This window comes from Mus caroli, chromosome 1, assembly GCF_900094665.2.
Source record: "Mus caroli chromosome 1, CAROLI_EIJ_v1.1, whole genome shotgun sequence".
Taxonomy (NCBI): Eukaryota; Metazoa; Chordata; class Mammalia; order Rodentia; family Muridae; genus Mus; species Mus caroli.
The window spans coordinates 175,208,752-175,226,223 of NC_034570.1; the positions used below are offsets into that span (position 1 = coordinate 175,208,752).

Genomic DNA, 17,472 nt, shown 5'->3' on the forward strand with positions numbered 1-17,472 from the left:
GAGAGAGAGAGAGGTGCATGTACTCTGTGTGTGCTGAAAACATCTCTAAAGCCCTTTGGGAAGCAGGAAGTCCACCCTAGAGCTTTGATTAACCACTGGCTTGGGGTAGGGGAATCCCGCATGTCACAGATCACTAGTGTCACAGATCACCACTGTCACACACTACAGATCACCACTGTCACGTGCTACAGATCACTACTGGGTGATCCAGTGCCATGTGCTGCTCTCTCGTCCCAAGGCTGGAAAGTAAGTCTGGGGAAGAACTAGGCAGTTAGTAGTCTGGTCCTGCAGGTCAGAGCGCACTGGATGGGACAGAAGGAGCAAGAGGAGTCTAGTAATGGCTTTGGCACTGTGGCTTTAATGGGTCTGCAAACTACTAAGGGGAGTGTGGTTGTGGTTATCTCTTCAGTTTAGTGGCCATAATCCCCACTTCTGTCCCTGTACAGTTTTCTTAGAGCTGGTGCATTTGCCTCAAGTAGAGTTGTCCATGGGTAAATCATTGCAAATCCCTTACCCTGACTGCAAAAATGACTAGCAGTGAGGTGGGGTGCACACACCTTTCATCTCTACACTAGGGAGGCAGAGGCAGATGGATCTCTGAGTTTGAGGTCAGCCTGGTTTACAGAGCAAGTTACAAGACAACCAGGGCTACACAGGGAAACTGCCTGAAAAAACCAAATGCAATGATCATGATCATAATGATGATGACATGGAGGAGGAGGGGGAGGGGGAGGGAGACTACCAGCTGTTGTTTGATGTACTGGTGGTAAACAAGAACCTGGGAGAGTGACTGACTTGTGCCCTTCATAGGTCTTCTTGACAATGTGACAGTTCTCATTGGGATTGCTTATGAAGGAAAGGCCATCGCAGGCATCATCAACCAGCCGTATTACAACTACCAGGTACTGCTGCCAACCACACGAGTGTTAGCTACATAACTATAGGGTCTGATGAGGCCAACGCCATCCAGTCCAATTGTCATCTCGCCCGTTTGCACAAGCAGCCACGTGGGGACAGGCTGATTCCCAGGCTGCTGTTCACCTATGTAAGCTAGAGCTTTCTGAAGGTATTGGGGCCAGGAATATAGATGGGGGCAAATAGACTGTGTGTACTGAACTGTTACATATTTATAATTCAATTGCAGTAGTTCTGAAATTACCCATTTGGTTCTTGATTAGCATGGTCACCGGGGTTACAGGTAGTTCTTGACGCACATTTGAAGAAGCAAACCACATCAGCAAGGAGGAGCCGCTAGCCAGCCATGTTGCCTCCCAAGTAAGAGCACGCAGTGCCTGAAGCCGCCGGCCAGTCAGCCAGCCAGCCAGCCAGCGGGGCTTGTCGCCTCTTCTTCTTCCTGTTTCTTCCAGCCTGCTTTGACTTTCTGCTGTGCTTCAGAGACACTGTCTCCCTTAGAAACAAGAGAAGAGTAAACTTTCAGAGCAAAAATATATTATTGAATTTTAAAGAAATCATTGAATAAAATATTTAGAGTTTTCATATTAGTGTGGAAGTTGATGAACTTTGGAAAACTAAACAGAGTGGGGGCTATCACTTCTGAATATCTGATTCATAGTCGTTTAGGTGTAACTAACTTTATTTAGTTAGCTGCTGCTTATATGGTTAGGAGTTTGATTTATCTCCTGGGGTTTCCCAGAGTGGCTTTGCATTGTTAGGCGAGTCAGACTGAAGTGCTCAAGTGTTAATCCTTATAGTGTTCTCTGCTGTCTGCACAATAGTACACTTGGGTGCAGGTTTGTAATTTTAACAGTCCTTAAACGAAGTGTATTTAATTCATAGGGAAAGGTATGCATGGTCCCTTCCATCTATACTAGAGACGTAAGTACTTAGGAATTGTTAATGTTTTCATCCCTTATGTCCGAGACTAGAAAATCTGTATTCGTTTTCCACAGAACAATGAAAAGGAGAAGCTCAGAGAGCACGGGAATGAAGCCCAGGTGAGGCCCAGCTAGCGTGGGCGCCAGGTCCAGGGAAGGAAGAGGCAGGCGCTGCGGCACCCGGGCTGTCCTGGGAGCCAGCTCATTTCCTTCTGCTCTGGGCATCTTCTTCCTTCTCTCAGTATTTGCTCACCCTCTTTGCCCTCTGTGTTCCTTATCGTGTGTTGCAACAAGTAGAAGGGGAACGCTGGCTGCTGCTGGTTTCTAAGGCTGGTGATGCATAGTCATCAGCATAGCTGTAGTTTATCAGGCACTCGCTGTGATTGGCATGTGTCAGCTCCTGTAATACTCACCACATAGCTGTACATATTAAAGAAAAGGATACTAGTGGGGCCAGAGCATTGTAAGTTCAGGGGAGTCCTGGGCAACAGAATGAGCTCAAGACCAGCCATCAACTAAGTGAGACCATCACAAAGTAAATGTAAAAGAAGGCTGGGAGTGTGGCTCAGCACGGTCGAGTACTGCCTGCCCAGACTGGCTTCATCTCAGAATTCTCCTGCTTCTACCTCCTACATGTTGATTAAAGCCTCACGAGTGTCTAGAACTACCATGCAGCGCGTGGGAACTTTCCAGACTCCAGGTTTACTGTATAGTCTGGAGGGAAGAGAGGAAGCACACTGGCATGCCGAGCAGCGAATCGTTGGTTTGGGTTCCTCTGTCGCCCCAGTGCAGGAGGCACAGTCAGTAGTCAGCCTTCTCAGACATTGCCTCCCCATGAGGAGCCTTCCCATTCCAGTCTGCTTCCCATAACTAGAAGTGCAGATGTATAAAAGCCTGGCATTTCCTTCTGACTTGGGCCCACACAGAGAGCTACCTACCTGAGCTCTGGTGTCCTCATGGTCACAGCAGGAGCTGTCACCTAGCTCACTGCAGCCCATGTCCCCTCTGCCCACACTGTTGCCTTCTGTAGGTGCTGATCCCATATGCATTCCTTGCCAGCCATCCTCCTGCCCCAGACTCTGTTTCCCAGGGCACACAGCCTGTAGCATAAACCTGCTTCACCCTGCAAGCATCAGTGCACTTCCCTAGGACAAAGGACTTTGAAAACATTTGGACAAGTTGGCTCTGGGTGCCCTGTGTCTGTTTTGATCAGCACAGTGGCACTAACCTGTGGTCCTACCTACTTGGGAGGTGGAGGCAGGAGAATCATTTCAAGGCCATCCAGGGCAATGTAGTGAGACCCTCATCTCTCAAACAATGCAGGTCAAAAGCAGAAGAGCTTTACAGAGCTGCAGAGATGGCTCAGCAGTTGGGAGCACTTGCTGTTCTTGCAAAGGACTCAGGTTGAGTTACCAGCACCCACATGGCTGCTCACAGCCATCTAGAACTTGAGTTTGCGGCACATATGGTGCACAAAAGTACATGTAGTCATACACATAAATTAGAGGCCTAAGACTGGTCTTTAATTTATGTGTATGAGTGTTGGACTCTGTTGGTTCTAGGTCAGCCATGGCTGCATAGTGAGACCATGACTCCAGAAATAAAACGGAACAGATGAGCTGGATGTTGACAGGGGCTTCCTAGGCTCCTCAGTCAGTTTATTAACTGACTCTAAGTCTCATTGTTAGGGATAATGGCATCTACTTCTGGGTTGCTTTGAGGATCAGATGAACTAATGCATGCATAAAGAACTTAGAACTTAGTGTGGTTCTAACACATTCATGTCAGGTGAGCCCCAAGCCTGTCCTCACTGTGCACCACCCAGGCCAAGATGATTCTGGGTTGAGTTTGTTGTGTTAGCATCAATTTTACAAAACAGTAGACTATGTTTTCTAAATGAAATATTTATTTAGCGATGTGGTTGAAAGGTCTTTGAGCTGCATAGTGGAGAACACAGGTTCTAAGATTGTATTGTCAGTGTCGTTCTATGAGAGCAGTTATCATTAAAGCCTTAGCCCCATCACCACTGACCAAGGCCTTCAGCAAAGTGCAGCCTTCCTTAGGTAACACAGGTCCTAGTGTTCCTTGAATAATGAAAGTAGGGATCAGTACATAGTTCCATTTCCTGGAACATTGGTATTTTTAAAAGTGGCCATGTTCAGTTCAACAGACAGATCAGTGGGTAACTCCAAAACAAACAGCAACTGAATTATGAAGGTCACTTTCCTGAGGAGTTCTTTAAAACTGTTAACCAAAGTAGTAATGAGGAAAATCAGAGTATTGTCAGGACAAATTATTTTGTCTATCTACTGCCCTTATATTTTATACAGTTGTGTATTTTTAACGATTGAAACTAAAAAATAAGTCCTATATTTCAACTTGGTAACTTCAGCTAAGTCTAGCTGGCTGACTGTTCTTTGTGGCTGACAGCTTTCCCCAGTGACTGAGCCTTGTTGTCATTTCACACAGGCAGGACCCGACGCGGTGCTGGGCAGGACCATCTGGGGAGTTCTGGGTTTGGGTGCTTTTGGGTTTCAGCTGAAGGAAGCCCCTGCCGGGAAGCACATTATCACAACCACCAGATCCCATAGCAACAAGCTGGTCACGGACTGCATTTCGGCCATGAACCCCGACACCGTGCTGCGAGTGGGAGGAGCAGGAAACAAGGTACAGAGAAGAAGTGCCATTGGCTCTGAAGTATGCTGTCATTGAATGAAATGCCGAGCTTATAAAAAGGTGAAGTACACTGAGCCTGGTGGCACAGGCCTGTCACCGCAGCTCCTCAGGAAGCCAAAGCAGGAGGACCAAAGGTTCGAGCCTGCCTGGGCAACTTAGTGTCACTGTCTCAAAGAAGAGCTACAAAAAGAGCTGCAAACAAAGCATTGTGGCAGGTTTGAGTCCCTGAGTTTAAGCTCCAGCACACACACAGAGGAAGTAAAGTAAAAGTGGGAAAGAGGCTACATATTACAGAGTTTGCTACCGGCATCTCATTCAAGATTACAGAAATGTAAGGAAGGGGCTGAAGTTATGTCTCAGTTGTACAACACGAATTTAGTACGGACAAGACACTGGGTTGGAACCCAACATAAAAAAGAAAAAGAAAGAGTTTAAGGCTCAGTCTCGTTTAGATGAGAGAACAGCACGTTGCTTGCCAAGGAGCTGAGTGGCCGAGAGCCCTCCTGGATTCTCTGTAGACCGTCCTTCTATAGACTCTGAGCATGGGCCTGCCTCTGCCTTTTCTGCTCCTCCCCCATTCTTCAGCCAGGCTTCCAGCCTGCTCAGAGTATCATGAAATGGAACACAGTTCAACCTACTACACCCTTGATCTCCTTCTCTCATTGTACCCTGGTGTCATGATGTCATCCTGGGGATACCACTCAGCCCTTCACACTCATCTCGACCAGATGGAGCTGTCACCCTTCTTCCACTGGCACTCCACGTGCTGCTTGAGTGACACCTCCATTTCCATAATTGTACCGGCCAGATACTGAGTCTCCTTCCTTCTGTACACCCCACCACCCTGGCCCAGTACCTCTCCTATTACCTCCCTAAGTGGACAGTTGAGACTTGTCATCTTCCCAGAGTACTAGTATAGCCTCCTCCAAAATGGTCCAGCTCTTCACAGATACCAGTAGGCAGTTAGATGCAAAAAGCAGCCAAGTGTGGTGCTGCGTGCCTGCAGCCCTAACGCTGGGGAGATGGGGACAGGAGAAACAGGAACTCTAGGTCATCCTCGGCTAGAAATCAAGTTTGAGACCCAGCATGGGCTACAGGAGCCTCTGTCTCAAAGAAACCAAATAATAGCAGTCAGTAGTAATGACTCATAAGTGAGATGGGAGGAGCAGTGGATCAGGGTCCAAAGCCCCTGCAGGGGCTCGTCGGACTTGCCCACTGTGCTGCTGTTGAACATTTCTCTATCACTACACATTGGTCAGTGGCTTTTAGAAATGTAAAAGAAGCACTTGTCCAATAGCGAGTATTTGTGTCCTTAAGAAAGCCCACGTGAGTGAGAAAGCTTGATCTCACTTGGGCTATGGATTGTGGCTTACTTGATTGTGTTTCCTCCCCTGTAGATACCGTGTACTATTATGCACTTGTTTTATTTCTTTGTATTACTGGTATCATTTAACCTGTTCAGGGCTTTGATCTAAGTCTAACAGGGATTGATGAAATGTCTTTAATAGGCACGAGCAGTTTTTCTTTCGGGCCGCTCAGCCGTCACATGGTGGGGTAACTGATATTTTTACCTTACAGATTATCCAGCTGATCGAAGGCAAAGCTTCTGCTTATGTGTTTGCAAGTCCTGGGTGTAAGAAGTGGGACACTTGTGCCCCGGAAGTTATCTTGCATGCTGTGGGAGGTCAGTCCATGTGATCTTGGAGAAGGTGGCTTTTGTTTTTACTCAGGCACTGTTTCCGCACTGTTTTTTTTGTCATTTTATGTGGATGGGTGTTTTCTCTGCATGTATATCTGTACATGTAGACACACATGCACATATATGTGTACCACATGCCTGCCTGGTGCTCTTGGCTAGAAGAGGGTGTTAGATCACCTAGAACTTGAGTCACCGACAGTTGTAAGCCCATGTGGTTATTGAGAATCAAGCCCACATGCTCTGAGAGAATAGCCCACGAACGTCATTTTCAACTAACATAATTTCCTTTAGTTTATATTGTTTGGGAAGAGCGGATTTTCATATTCACACGGTTATTTTAATTTTTTAAAAAGATTTTGTTTATTATGTGTAAGTACACTGTAGCTGTCTTCAGATCTGAGGGTGGTTGTGAGCCATGTGGTTGCTGGGATTTGAACTCAGGACTTCTGGAAGAGCAGTCAGTGCTCTTAACTACTGAGCCATCTCACCAGCCAGGTTATTTTAATTCTTATTTTGTTGTTTGTTTTATTAAGACAAGGTTTCACTTTGTGCCTGGCTGCCCTGGAGCTCATTGTGAAATCCAGGCTCAGAAATTCAGAGCACTTTCCAAAGAACATGAATTCAGTTCCCAGCTGTCTCCTGTCTAGTAATTTACAGTAACCTGTAACGCTAGCTTTGAGATGCCCTCGTCTAACTTTTGCTGGCACAGGGGAGAAAAGGAGGGATAGAGAGAGATAGAGAGAGATTGATTTTAAAAAGACAACTTTAAAAATTAGAAAACAGATGATGGGCTCGGGTAACAGCTCAGAGGTCAGCTCCTGGCCAGCATGGGTGAGGCCCAAGGTCTGTGTTATCGTCACACAAGCTGAAGTCATCTGAGAGAAGGGAATCTCAGTGGAGAAAATGCCTCCATAAGGTTGGGCTATAAGCAAGCCTGTAGGGCATTTTCTTAATTAGTGATGGGAGAGGGCCCATGGTGGGTAGCTCCACCCTTGCTGGTGGTCCTGGGTTCTATAAGGAGGCTGAGCAAGCTAACAAGCAGCATCCTCCATTGCCTCTGTATCAGCTCCTGCCTCCAGAGATTTCTGCTCTGTTTGAGTTCCCACCTTGTCTTTTTTCAGTGAACTGTGGTTGAGGATAAATAAGCCAGACAAACCCTTCCCTCCCCAACTTGCACTTGGTTTTCTTTTTTTGTCATAAACAGTAGTAACCCTGATTAGGACAGACAGACAGACAACAGATATACAGAAAACGTTCTGGAAAGTACACCTTTATAATAAGAGAAGTTGATACCAAGAAATTTAACTGTGTGGCTGGAGAGATGGCTCAGTAGTTAAGAGAGTAACTGTTCTTACAGAGGACTCAGGTTGAGACCCTAGCATCCACATAGTGGCTCACAGCCATCTGTAACTCCAGTCCCAGTGGATCTGGTGCTCTCATCTGACTTCTAAGGGCCCTTGGCACTCATGTGTTCCACAATACACATGTGCAGGGAAAACCCTAAATACATAAAATAAATCTTCATTTTTTCCTAACTCTAACTCTAAGAAAGAAATCTATTTTGTTTGTTTGTTTGTTTGTTTGGGGGGGTTGGTTGGTTGGTTGGTTGGCTTATTTTGTTTTTTTAAGACAGGGTTTCTCTGTGTAGCCCTGGCTGTCCTGGAACTCACTCTGTAGACCAGCCAGGCCTCAAACTCAGAGTTCCTCCTGCCTCTGCCTTCCATGTGCTGGGGTTAAAGGCCTGTACCACCATCACTAGTAATAAATTAATTTAAAATAAAATAAGAAAGACATACAGACTTGAGAGCACCGGGCTCAGTGGTAGGGCTCACATTTGGTGTACCACAGGAACTGGCTTCAATCTCTACTTCCAGAGACTGGGGAAATCATGAGGATATTGGGGTGGAATAGGCCTGTGATCTAGAATTCCTGAGGTACAAGCAAGATCACTGCAAGTTCAGGAGTAACCTCCCTAGTAAGTTCCAAGTCAGCCAGGGCGTTAGAATGAGCGTACAGTGAGATCTTAAGTCAAGCCTGCACAACTTCGACTTTTTCTCAGAAATAAAAACAAAAAAAGAAGGCTGACATAGTTCAGTAGTAAAACCTGTGCTTAGTGTGAGCCCTGGGGTTTAGTTCTCTCCATCCTGTCCCCCAAAGAAGCACCCTCGAAACATCCTGATCCAGCTGTCCACTGACGGTGTGATGTTCTTCTGCAGGGAAGTTGACAGACATCCATGGGAATGCCCTGCAGTACAACAAGGAGGTGAAACACATGAACTCTGCCGGAGTCCTGGCTGCACTGCGGAACTACGAGTACTACGCAAGCCATGTTCCAGAGTCGGTCAAAAGTGCGCTCATTCCGTAAAGGGGTCTCACTCACTTACCCAGAGGCCTTGGTTCAAAGGAACACATCTTAGAACTGACTAACTAATTGAACAATTGGAGCTCCGCCTGCATTTATCATTGATCAGTGATTTATTAGTAGTTAGGGATAGAAGATGGAATTAAGGAATTTTCTTCACATCATCTAACACGCTTAAGACTTAAGTATATAATACGATTGTCATTTCTCCTGCCTAAAAAAAAATTAGCCAGGTGTGATGGCACTTACAGTAGTCATAGCTACTCCAGTGGTTGAATCAGAGGATTGCTTGAGCCTAGCCTCCATTACATAGCAAGACACAGCCTAAACACAGAGAAGGAAAACAAAAAAGGAATTTAGTTTTACTAATTAGCTAACAGGACCAGTTGTTTTGGGGTTTTTTTTTTTTTTTTTTCCTCTTGTTGTTTGGGCATTTTGTTTGTTTGCAGGTTTTGTTTTATTTTTGTTTTTTTGAGACAGGGTTTCTCTGTGTAGCCCCAGCTGTCCTGGAACTCACTCTGTAGACAAAGTTGGCCTTGCACTCAGAGATTCCCCTGCCTCTGCCTCCTTAGTGCAGGGATTAAAGGCTTGCCCCACCACACCTGGCTCAAATGTTACTATTTTTAAGTGAAGAAATGAAAAAGGGTTAGTTTCAAATGACTGTCCAGGTCATTTGTGCAGTCAACATTCCTGCTGATAAACCAGATTTCTTCAGGGCACAGAGTCTTAAGTTACTCCAGAATTTCAGTTGTTTTGTTTTTTCCCAGTAATTTTTTAAATTTCTGATTCCAAGTAAGAATGCATATAATGATATTATTTATGTTGATTTATGGGGAAAGTTTCTCTAAAATACATAGTCCTATCTTTTCATATTATATATCAGATTTTTTCAAAAGTATTTGAAAATTATAAATACTGTGAGGATTAATTTATTCTCTTGTTATTAAAATCTATAATTGGAAAACTGGGTAATTGCCTTTATTCCTTCCCCTGAGAGAATGTACAATCAGCTTGATTGTCACCTTCAGTAGACTGAGAAGCCCTACCTACATCAGGAAACAGGGTTCCCAGGAAGGATGAGCTGAGCTGTAAGTGTAGGCGGCACCATCCCCTATGCTGGAGCCTGGATGGAATGAAAGGGGACAGAGAAAGCCAAGTGGCACAGGTTCTGTTTCTGCTGTCTGGTTGCCGTAAGGTGAGCTGCTTTGTCCACCATCCCTCCTGGCAGCCCCACCCCTAACCTTCTTGAAATCTTTCCCTCTGTCACTTGTCACAGCAACACAAGAGTCTTCTTTAAATGTGATGTTCACAAATCTTTGGGTATTTCATTCAGGCAAAGGTCTGTGCTGCTCATAATTGCCATTCCTTCCCACAACCACGTTCACACTCCTGTAACCTCTCCCAGACCCACTCCACCTCTCACCACTTCCCAGCCTCTTTTCCTTTTCTTAAAGTAACGACCAAGTCTAGTTTCTGCTGTCCATGTTCTCTGGTAAGTGGCCATCCACTGAGTGTAGTCGGCCTACCAGAAGCTGCACCCTTAAAGAAAGCTAGCTTTTACTCCCACAGAAGCCATCAATGTCAGTATGCCATGAGATGGTGGTAGATGCCCCTCCCCTGCCAAACTGGAATGTTAACAGGCTTGATCTTGGTTTTGGTGGGGTCTTAGGCAACCTCAGCTGCTGTGAGCTCATGAGTGTAGACGTCATGTTTGACCCTGATTCTCCCTGACCTCTGACTGTTCTAATCCTTAACAGAAGCCCTAATACACCCTCCTAGTTTAATGTTTTTTTTTTTCACATTTTTTCCAGTTGTGGATATTGAATCCAGGGCTTTGTACATACCAGTCCAATGTTCTACCAACTAAGCTATATCCTACCCCCCCCCCCCCCCATGGCTTTTTTTTTTTTTTTTTTTCTGTTTTGGTCTCTGTCTGTTCCTTTGGATGAAGCAAGTAGAATGCACACTCAGAATGTTTAAGGCCCTGGGTTTAATTACTAGAGCAGCAGTTTCCAAAACAACTGCTTAAGAAAGCTGCTTTTGGGGCTGGAGAGATAGTTCAGAGGTTTAAGAGCACTGACTGCTCTTCCAGAGGTCCTGAGTTCAATTCCCAACAACCACATGGTGGCTCACAACCATCTGCAACAGGATCTGGTGCCTTCTTCTGTTGTGTCTGAAGAGAATGACAGTGTACTCATATACATAAAATAAATAAATCTTTAAACCAAAAAAAAAGTCTACGTTGGGCATGTGGCTTTGCCTATGATTGCAATAACTTAGGAAATGGATACAGGAGGATGAAGAGTTCAAGACTAGCCTAAGTAATACAGGGAGACACTGTTCTTTTAAAAAAAAGGGGATGGGGCTGGACAGATAGGTCAGTGCTTAAGAGTCCCTGTTGCTCTAGAGACGATCTGGATTTGGCTGCCAGCACACATTAACAGGCAGTTTGCTATCTCCTGCGACTCCAGTTCCAGAGGGTTTGACCCCTCCCTCACTTTAAAGCACCTGCACACATGTCACACATAACTTATGCAGGCATGCATACATACACAAAAATTAAAAGTAATTACATTTTATGCTGTTCTTGGGATAATTACTGTATTGCTCACTGGGATTACATCCATGGCTTTTTTATAGGACCATCAGGATCTAGTAACAGGAAGGCATATCTGTGGCTTCGAAGGATTTGACCACTCCCTCTCGTAACTCCTGTAACACTCCTCCTGATTTTCTTTCTCTCCCTTCTAGCTGCTTGCCCTCAGTCATTTTGCTCTCTCCTTGTCTTCCTTCCCTCAGATGTCACTGTTGGCTGAGGTTGTACTCCTGGCTTTCCACTTTCTCAGTAGATTATCTGATACCTCCAAATAAATGACTTCGCATAAGGTCTTTGCCCAGACGGACAAATGTAGAGCTCAATGAAATCTCAGTAGCTTATGCTTGACTTAGAGTGCTGAAGATTCTGTGAGATCAACTCTGGCAACAATATCATCCTGTCTGAAACTAACAACAATAAACACAAAATATGTATTTGGATTAAAATGCTCAAACTCTAAACCTAGCATGGTGGTATACATTTGCAATCTTGGTACACCATAGGCTGAAGCAGGAGGATCCTAATACTGAGGCCCTCTTTTGCTATGTTGTAAGAACCTGCCTCAAACATACAACAAAACTCTGACAAGCTAGACCTCCATTTTTTTTTTAAGATTTATTTATTGATTATATGTAAGTACACTGTAGCTGTCTTCAGACATCCCATCACATTACCTCCAGAGGCTTTGTTAAAAGTCAAGTCTGGGGGCTGAGTAATGGCTCAGCGGCAAAGAGCACTGGCTGTGCTTCCAGACGACCAGAGTTTGATTTCAGGCACTACATGGCACTTCCCAGCTGCGTGTAGCTCCAGGTCCAGGGGATCAAATGCCCTCTTCTGGCTTCTGCAGGTACCAGGCACACATGTGGCACTCAGACATCCATGCAGGAAAAACACTCATAAAAAGAAATTTTTTAAAAATCAAGTTCTCCCATATTCAAAGTCTGCTTAGCTTTGCTTTTGCTTTAGAATAATCTTGAGGTTCCTTAGTGGTATATGACACGCTTCATGTCCCGGGATCATCCTTGCCCCGCGTGAACTGTTTATATACCACATCCATGCGCAACCGTTCCATGTCTCCCCAGAAGACTATGCGTGCCCAACAAATATTAATGCAGCATTCATTGTAGGTTAGCCACTCCATAGACACCCGATGCCATCCGTTCTCAGTAGTGGGCATAGCACTCACAAGAAGTCTGTTCCTTTGCAAGCTATTTCAAATTGTGTTAAGTTCTGTTGAATGAATTGATTTGGAAGATGCTAGAAGGCAAGTGAAGTGGGAAAGCTAGAAGGGAGTTTCCTCTAGGAAGTATACTTCCCCTAAGGGAGTGATGTCCAAACAACAAGACAGGAGTTCAGCCACGCTTTGTGCTAAGGTTTCATGTGGGAATTGCAAGCACATCTCTTAAGAGAAAGAAAACACAAAGCAAGCCACTATAGCTACAGTAAAATGTATATGAGAAGTGTTGTAAATAAGGTTGGGGTGGGCTAAGTACTTCTTTATGGTTTAGAATGAAATGAAGATGAGCATGGTCTGTCTTCACAGCACTCAGGCTGAGTTGGCAGCATCTCAGGTTCTCAGTGAGCCTGGGCTATCTGTGGAGGCAAGCTTGTGTTACACATGTCCGACATCCTAGCAGTTTGTAAGGTGAGAGCATGAACAAGAGAAAAGAAAGCAACGAATTAACATCCGTTTGTTTCACATGTCTTTTCGTAAGTATTAAATATAGAACTTCAGGACCAGACAAATCCAAACTGGCCTGTGTGGGAAATATGGCAGTTAGCCACTTCTGATCTCTTAGGTCAGATAAACTGGTTCCTTTGATATCTGGCAGGGAAATTTAGAAGAAGTGACTTTGTACTTTCAGCCAGATCTACCGGGATCTAGTACTGGAACTCAGTCCAAAATAATAAAATCCTGTAATTTTATTTAATAAGTCTCTGTCTTTGGTCAGAATTTCTAAAGTCTTTAAAGGGCTAAAAGGAATGTTGAGACTTTATAGGTCAGGGAAACAGCGGAGAGAGTGGGGTGTGAATACTGATGAAGCAGCCACCGGGGTCAAACCAGTGCTCAAGTTGATCACGATCTCAAGTCTGGTTCTGTGAGCAATTCCTAAAGTCATTACTGTTGCCAGGGAGAATATGGCATTGTTGCTGTGTGATGACTGCTTTTGCTCCAGGCTGTACTGGGGTGAACTGAGGCTTGGAGTAGTTTGGTCCCTTGTCATAAACATGTTGATAGACTGGTCTTGTCATTCCTGGAATCCAAGGTAATTAGAGAAGAGTATGACTGGGGGTAGGGGATTGAGTCAGAGAAGAAACAAAATGGCATTAAGTGCACTGGCTGGTGCCTTCTTTCATTGCATTGTAATAAGAAGTACCTTGCCGACTGCAACACGGCTGTGTATAAATGCTGGTTCAGAGGCAGGGACCCAAAGAAAGAGCTACCCTATAGTTACACGAAAACATTGACACATTCCTGAGGCTATTGGAAGGAAAGGGTACATATGTACTGCTTCTGAAATCTCACCTGCATCTTGAACTTTGGGAAAATGCCCTGGGCAAACACATGCATCCCAGAGAATTTGGATTAGAAACCCCTTGAAAGATGCCTACTTAGAACACCCGGAAACAGGACAAATATTAGGGCAGCAGTGGGCTTTTGGTTTTGCATCTGAGCAATCTAGCCAAGGCTTTGCAAGTGTTCTACTCTTGAGATACTAAACACTGAGTCCTGAAGTCTTTCTTGAAGTCCTTGTAAGTCTTTTAACCATTACTATACTTATTTGTTGGTTTGATCGTCTGAGGCAGAATCTCCATATCTATCTATCTGTCTATCTATCTATCACAAGGATTGACCTGAAATAACTAAAGAACTCTATTTACAAAAAAAAACAAAACAAAACAAAAAAAAAAAACCAAAAAAAAAACAAACCACCACCAACTTTTCTGTTCCAACTCAGGATGGCTTTGAACGGAACTCCCGGCAACCCTTTTGCCTCAGACACCAAGTGCTAGGATAACAGGCTATCACTCTTGGCTTACAAAGGACTCTTCGGAGTTTGTTTGTTCATTTCCTTGTTTCCATGTATGCTAAGTGCTCTACCATTGGAATGTATCCCTAGCACCAATTACTATTTATAATTATTTTTTATAATACTTTTTTTTAAGTTCTTTGAGACAAGACCTTGAACTCTATATGAGGCCAAAGATGATCTTAATCCTGTTATCACCAGGTGACGAAGCCTATAACTGCTTTTGGCAGTCTGAAGACCTCCTCAGAGGTAGCCACTATGAGTCAGAGTTGGAGTTTACTATGTGATTTTTTTTTTTTTTTTTAATTTAAGCATGGGAGTTGACAGGTGCTCCAAAGAGGACGCATACCACAGTTACACTTCATGGTCTTAGCAAGAACACTGACGTTATTATTTTTAAAGGTTATTAAGGAATTTGGTCATGGGCTGTTCCTGAATTGTTCTTTTGTTTCCACTGTGAACACAAGTTAACTGTTGTGAGGTTCGCAGACCATCCTTAAGCTCACATACGCGTAGGCCTCGAGCCTGAATTATTATTATTGTTGTTGTTTTTTCGAGACAGGGTTTCTCTGTATAGCCCTGGCTGTCCTGGAGCTCACTTTGTAGTTCAGGCTGGCCTCGAACTCAGAAATCCACCTGCCTCTGCCTCCCGAGTGCTGGGATTAAAGGTGTGTGCCACCACACCGGGCTGAGCCTGAATTATTATTATTAACCCTCTCATTTGAAGATGCTTCTCTCTAAAACAGATAAACAAAAACCCAAACATTGTCAATATTGGCAGGCTTCACTACAGATAGTAACATCTGGAAATCTTGATTCTCAGGGCCATGAGGCCCAGCAAGCAGGTTCATTTTCTCTTTGTCCCCATAGTTTTCTGTATTTCTAGCTTGCCTCCTAGATGCTGGGACGTGCACCACACCAAATAATCCTGAAAATATTTCCTTTTAGAGAAAACTGAAGAAAGGGAAGCTCCCCTATCCCCAGTGTAGCTCGTCGACTTTGTGCGTGTATGTGCCACTGCCCCAGAATGGACTAGTCTATCGTCCGCCTGCTTCCCTCACTTTCCGATGGGTCTTAATGGCTGTTCCTTTTCCACAGCGGAGTGGCACCTTACGGGTGCCCAGTCCTGCTGCCAAGAGGCAACTGGAGCGTGCGGTTAAGGTGGAGCCGGCGCACCGCGATTACGTTCAAAAGCGTTCGCCAGACGTCAGTATCCGCGGGCGGGGGACGAAAGAGAGGCTGAAATGTCGTGGGCGCGCGGCGATGACGCACAGAGTAGCCTGCCTTGACCTCTGCAGTCGTGGCGCGTGGAGTGGGGCGGAGCGAAGGCTGCCTTGGCGGGCGCATATTTATGACGTACCGTAGCGTGCGCACCGACCCCGGCGGTGGCGGCCGGTGGGGAGGAGTCAGGGCTGCGGTGCCTTCGGTCGCGCGCACACGTTGCATCTCCTTGCTTCCACCTGAACCCTCGCCGCCAGGAAGGCAGCCGGACGAGTAGACCGCAGCTCCTGGGAGATGGCGGCGCTGTGCCTCACGGTGAACGCCGGAAACCCTCCGCTGGGTAAGGGCGCCGCCGACCCGCGCGGGTTGCATCAGCGCGTGGGTGCGGGGCCGGTGCCGCGGCGGTCACGCCGAGCGAGCCTCACGCCCCGGGACGGACGGGCCTGCTCTGCTCTGCGGGGAACCCAGCCCCGCGTGGCCCCGGCCTCTGTCCGCTCGGGGCGCCGTCTCCCGAGGCCCGCTGTCCCGGGAATGGGGGGACAGGACCAGAGCCCCGCGGGGAGACGCGAGACCATGGATGCGACTCTGCCAGGGTCCCAAGCGGCTTTTGAAGTGGAATTAAAACCCCAACTGTCTGCCTGGCGCGTCCTTTTAATGCGATCTAGGAACCTCCCGCCCCTTCTCCACCTCTCAGGAGATCTGAATTCACTTGCCCCACTTGCCCTTAGGTTGTCGAGTTAAAGGGAGCAAGGTAGACTTTCCTGTCAGCACTTGGAATTTTTACTGAGGTTGCATTGGCTTGTGGTCGAAGGCTGTAATTACGGAAAGCCGTAGGAACGCTGCGGACTGATGCTACTGGCTGTTTTACTACACACCCCGTGGACGTAGTCCAGGCTCGAGTAAACGTCATCCTACGTTCCACTCGAAATTGATTTTTCAAAGTGGCTAACGCTATTGCTATATAGTTTAAGATTTCTGCCTTTTCATTACTTTGGGAAACAACATAAAAATCATTTTACCATGTAGACTCGGAAGTACTTTCTAATATTCAAAAAGTCAGCCCCTTGAATACAATTGGCCATGTGGGGCTGATGAAATTTCTTGCAACCTCAACTTTGACAGCAGTCTGCGCCTATTGGAGTGAAAAGACATTTACTTATGTATTAATGCGCTGGGATACAGCTCAGGGAGCTTTGCATTGTAGGCAAGCACTTGACCATTGAGCCACACTCACCAGCCCTAAAAATAGACTGTAGTAATCACTTGAAATGTTTTAAAATGATAACATTTTAGCATGTTAGTTCCAGTCTCTGTATGCTAACCTCACAACAAATCCATGAGCCCTGAAAGAAGTAGCTGTGATTCTTAGTTTGAAACGGCACTAGGTAGATGATGCTGACCTCGTGGCTAATCCTGGAGGCCTGAGTTCTGCCCTCGCTGCTGAGTGCAGTCGAGGTTCCTTGATTTGTTCTGTAAGGAAGAAGGAAACCTCTCCAGCGCTGGTTGCCAGAATTTAGTGAGACTACAGGAAGAGTTTTTTTTCACATTTTAGCTGTTCAGTGCATGGCTAAACTATAGGGTTTTTTTGTTGTTGTTGTTGTTTGTTTGTTTGTTTGTTTGTTTTCTGGAGGGATGGGGTGTGTGTGTGAGGTTTTTTGTTTTTGTAAAAACTGCCTTGAAAATCACTGCAGGGGACCGTGAAGTCTGTATCCTTAAAACTCAGAACCAAATTCTGCTGATATTCTGGAAAACAGTCTTAAATTTGGTTTGCATTTTGAACTCTAAGCCAGTTAGAGAATGTATATTATTTTTCTGCTTGCACCTCTTATTTTAATTTTTTATTGCCTATAAATCAGATATATATTCTCTTTTAAGTAATAAAATTGGATTAAATATTTAGAAAAAAAATCACATTGTGAGGATTTTATGGCTTTAACATGTCATTTTGTGAGTGTGTGTGTGTGCGCAAGCTAAAATACTTTCAAACTCACACATAGAACTTTCCCCATCCTACTTAAGAACACAGAGCTTATTTGATGCTTCTGCATCCA

General features: G+C 45.3%; 2 protein-coding genes across 4 annotated transcripts in view; both read left to right on the plus strand.

The window, feature by feature from the left end:
• Bpnt1 (3'(2'), 5'-bisphosphate nucleotidase 1) overlaps window positions 1-9,015 on the plus strand; it is a 25,667-nt gene extending 16,652 nt beyond the window's left edge. Inside the window, exons 6-10 of one of the 2 annotated variants that reach the window (XM_021162654.2) lie at window positions 811-902; window positions 1,911-1,955; window positions 4,305-4,502; window positions 6,090-6,195; window positions 8,427-9,015. In XM_021162654.2, coding sequence (XP_021018313.1) covers window positions 811-902; window positions 1,911-1,955; window positions 4,305-4,502; window positions 6,090-6,195; window positions 8,427-8,575 — 590 coding nt within the window. In that variant the 3' untranslated portion in view covers window positions 8,576-9,015. The remainder of the gene's footprint in view (window positions 1-810; window positions 903-1,910; window positions 1,956-4,304; window positions 4,503-6,089; window positions 6,196-8,426) is intronic. The other variant, XM_021162661.2, reaches the window with a different exon arrangement.
• Window positions 9,016-15,562: 6,547 nt separating this feature from the next.
• Window positions 15,563-17,472, plus strand: part of Eprs (glutamyl-prolyl-tRNA synthetase) — a 68,610-nt gene continuing 66,700 nt past the window's right edge. For both annotated transcript variants that reach the window (XM_029476049.1, XM_021177243.2), the window contains exon 1: window positions 15,563-15,761. In XM_029476049.1, the coding sequence (XP_029331909.1) occupies window positions 15,716-15,761 (46 nt within the window). In that variant the 5' untranslated portion in view covers window positions 15,563-15,715. The remainder of the gene's footprint in view (window positions 15,762-17,472) is intronic.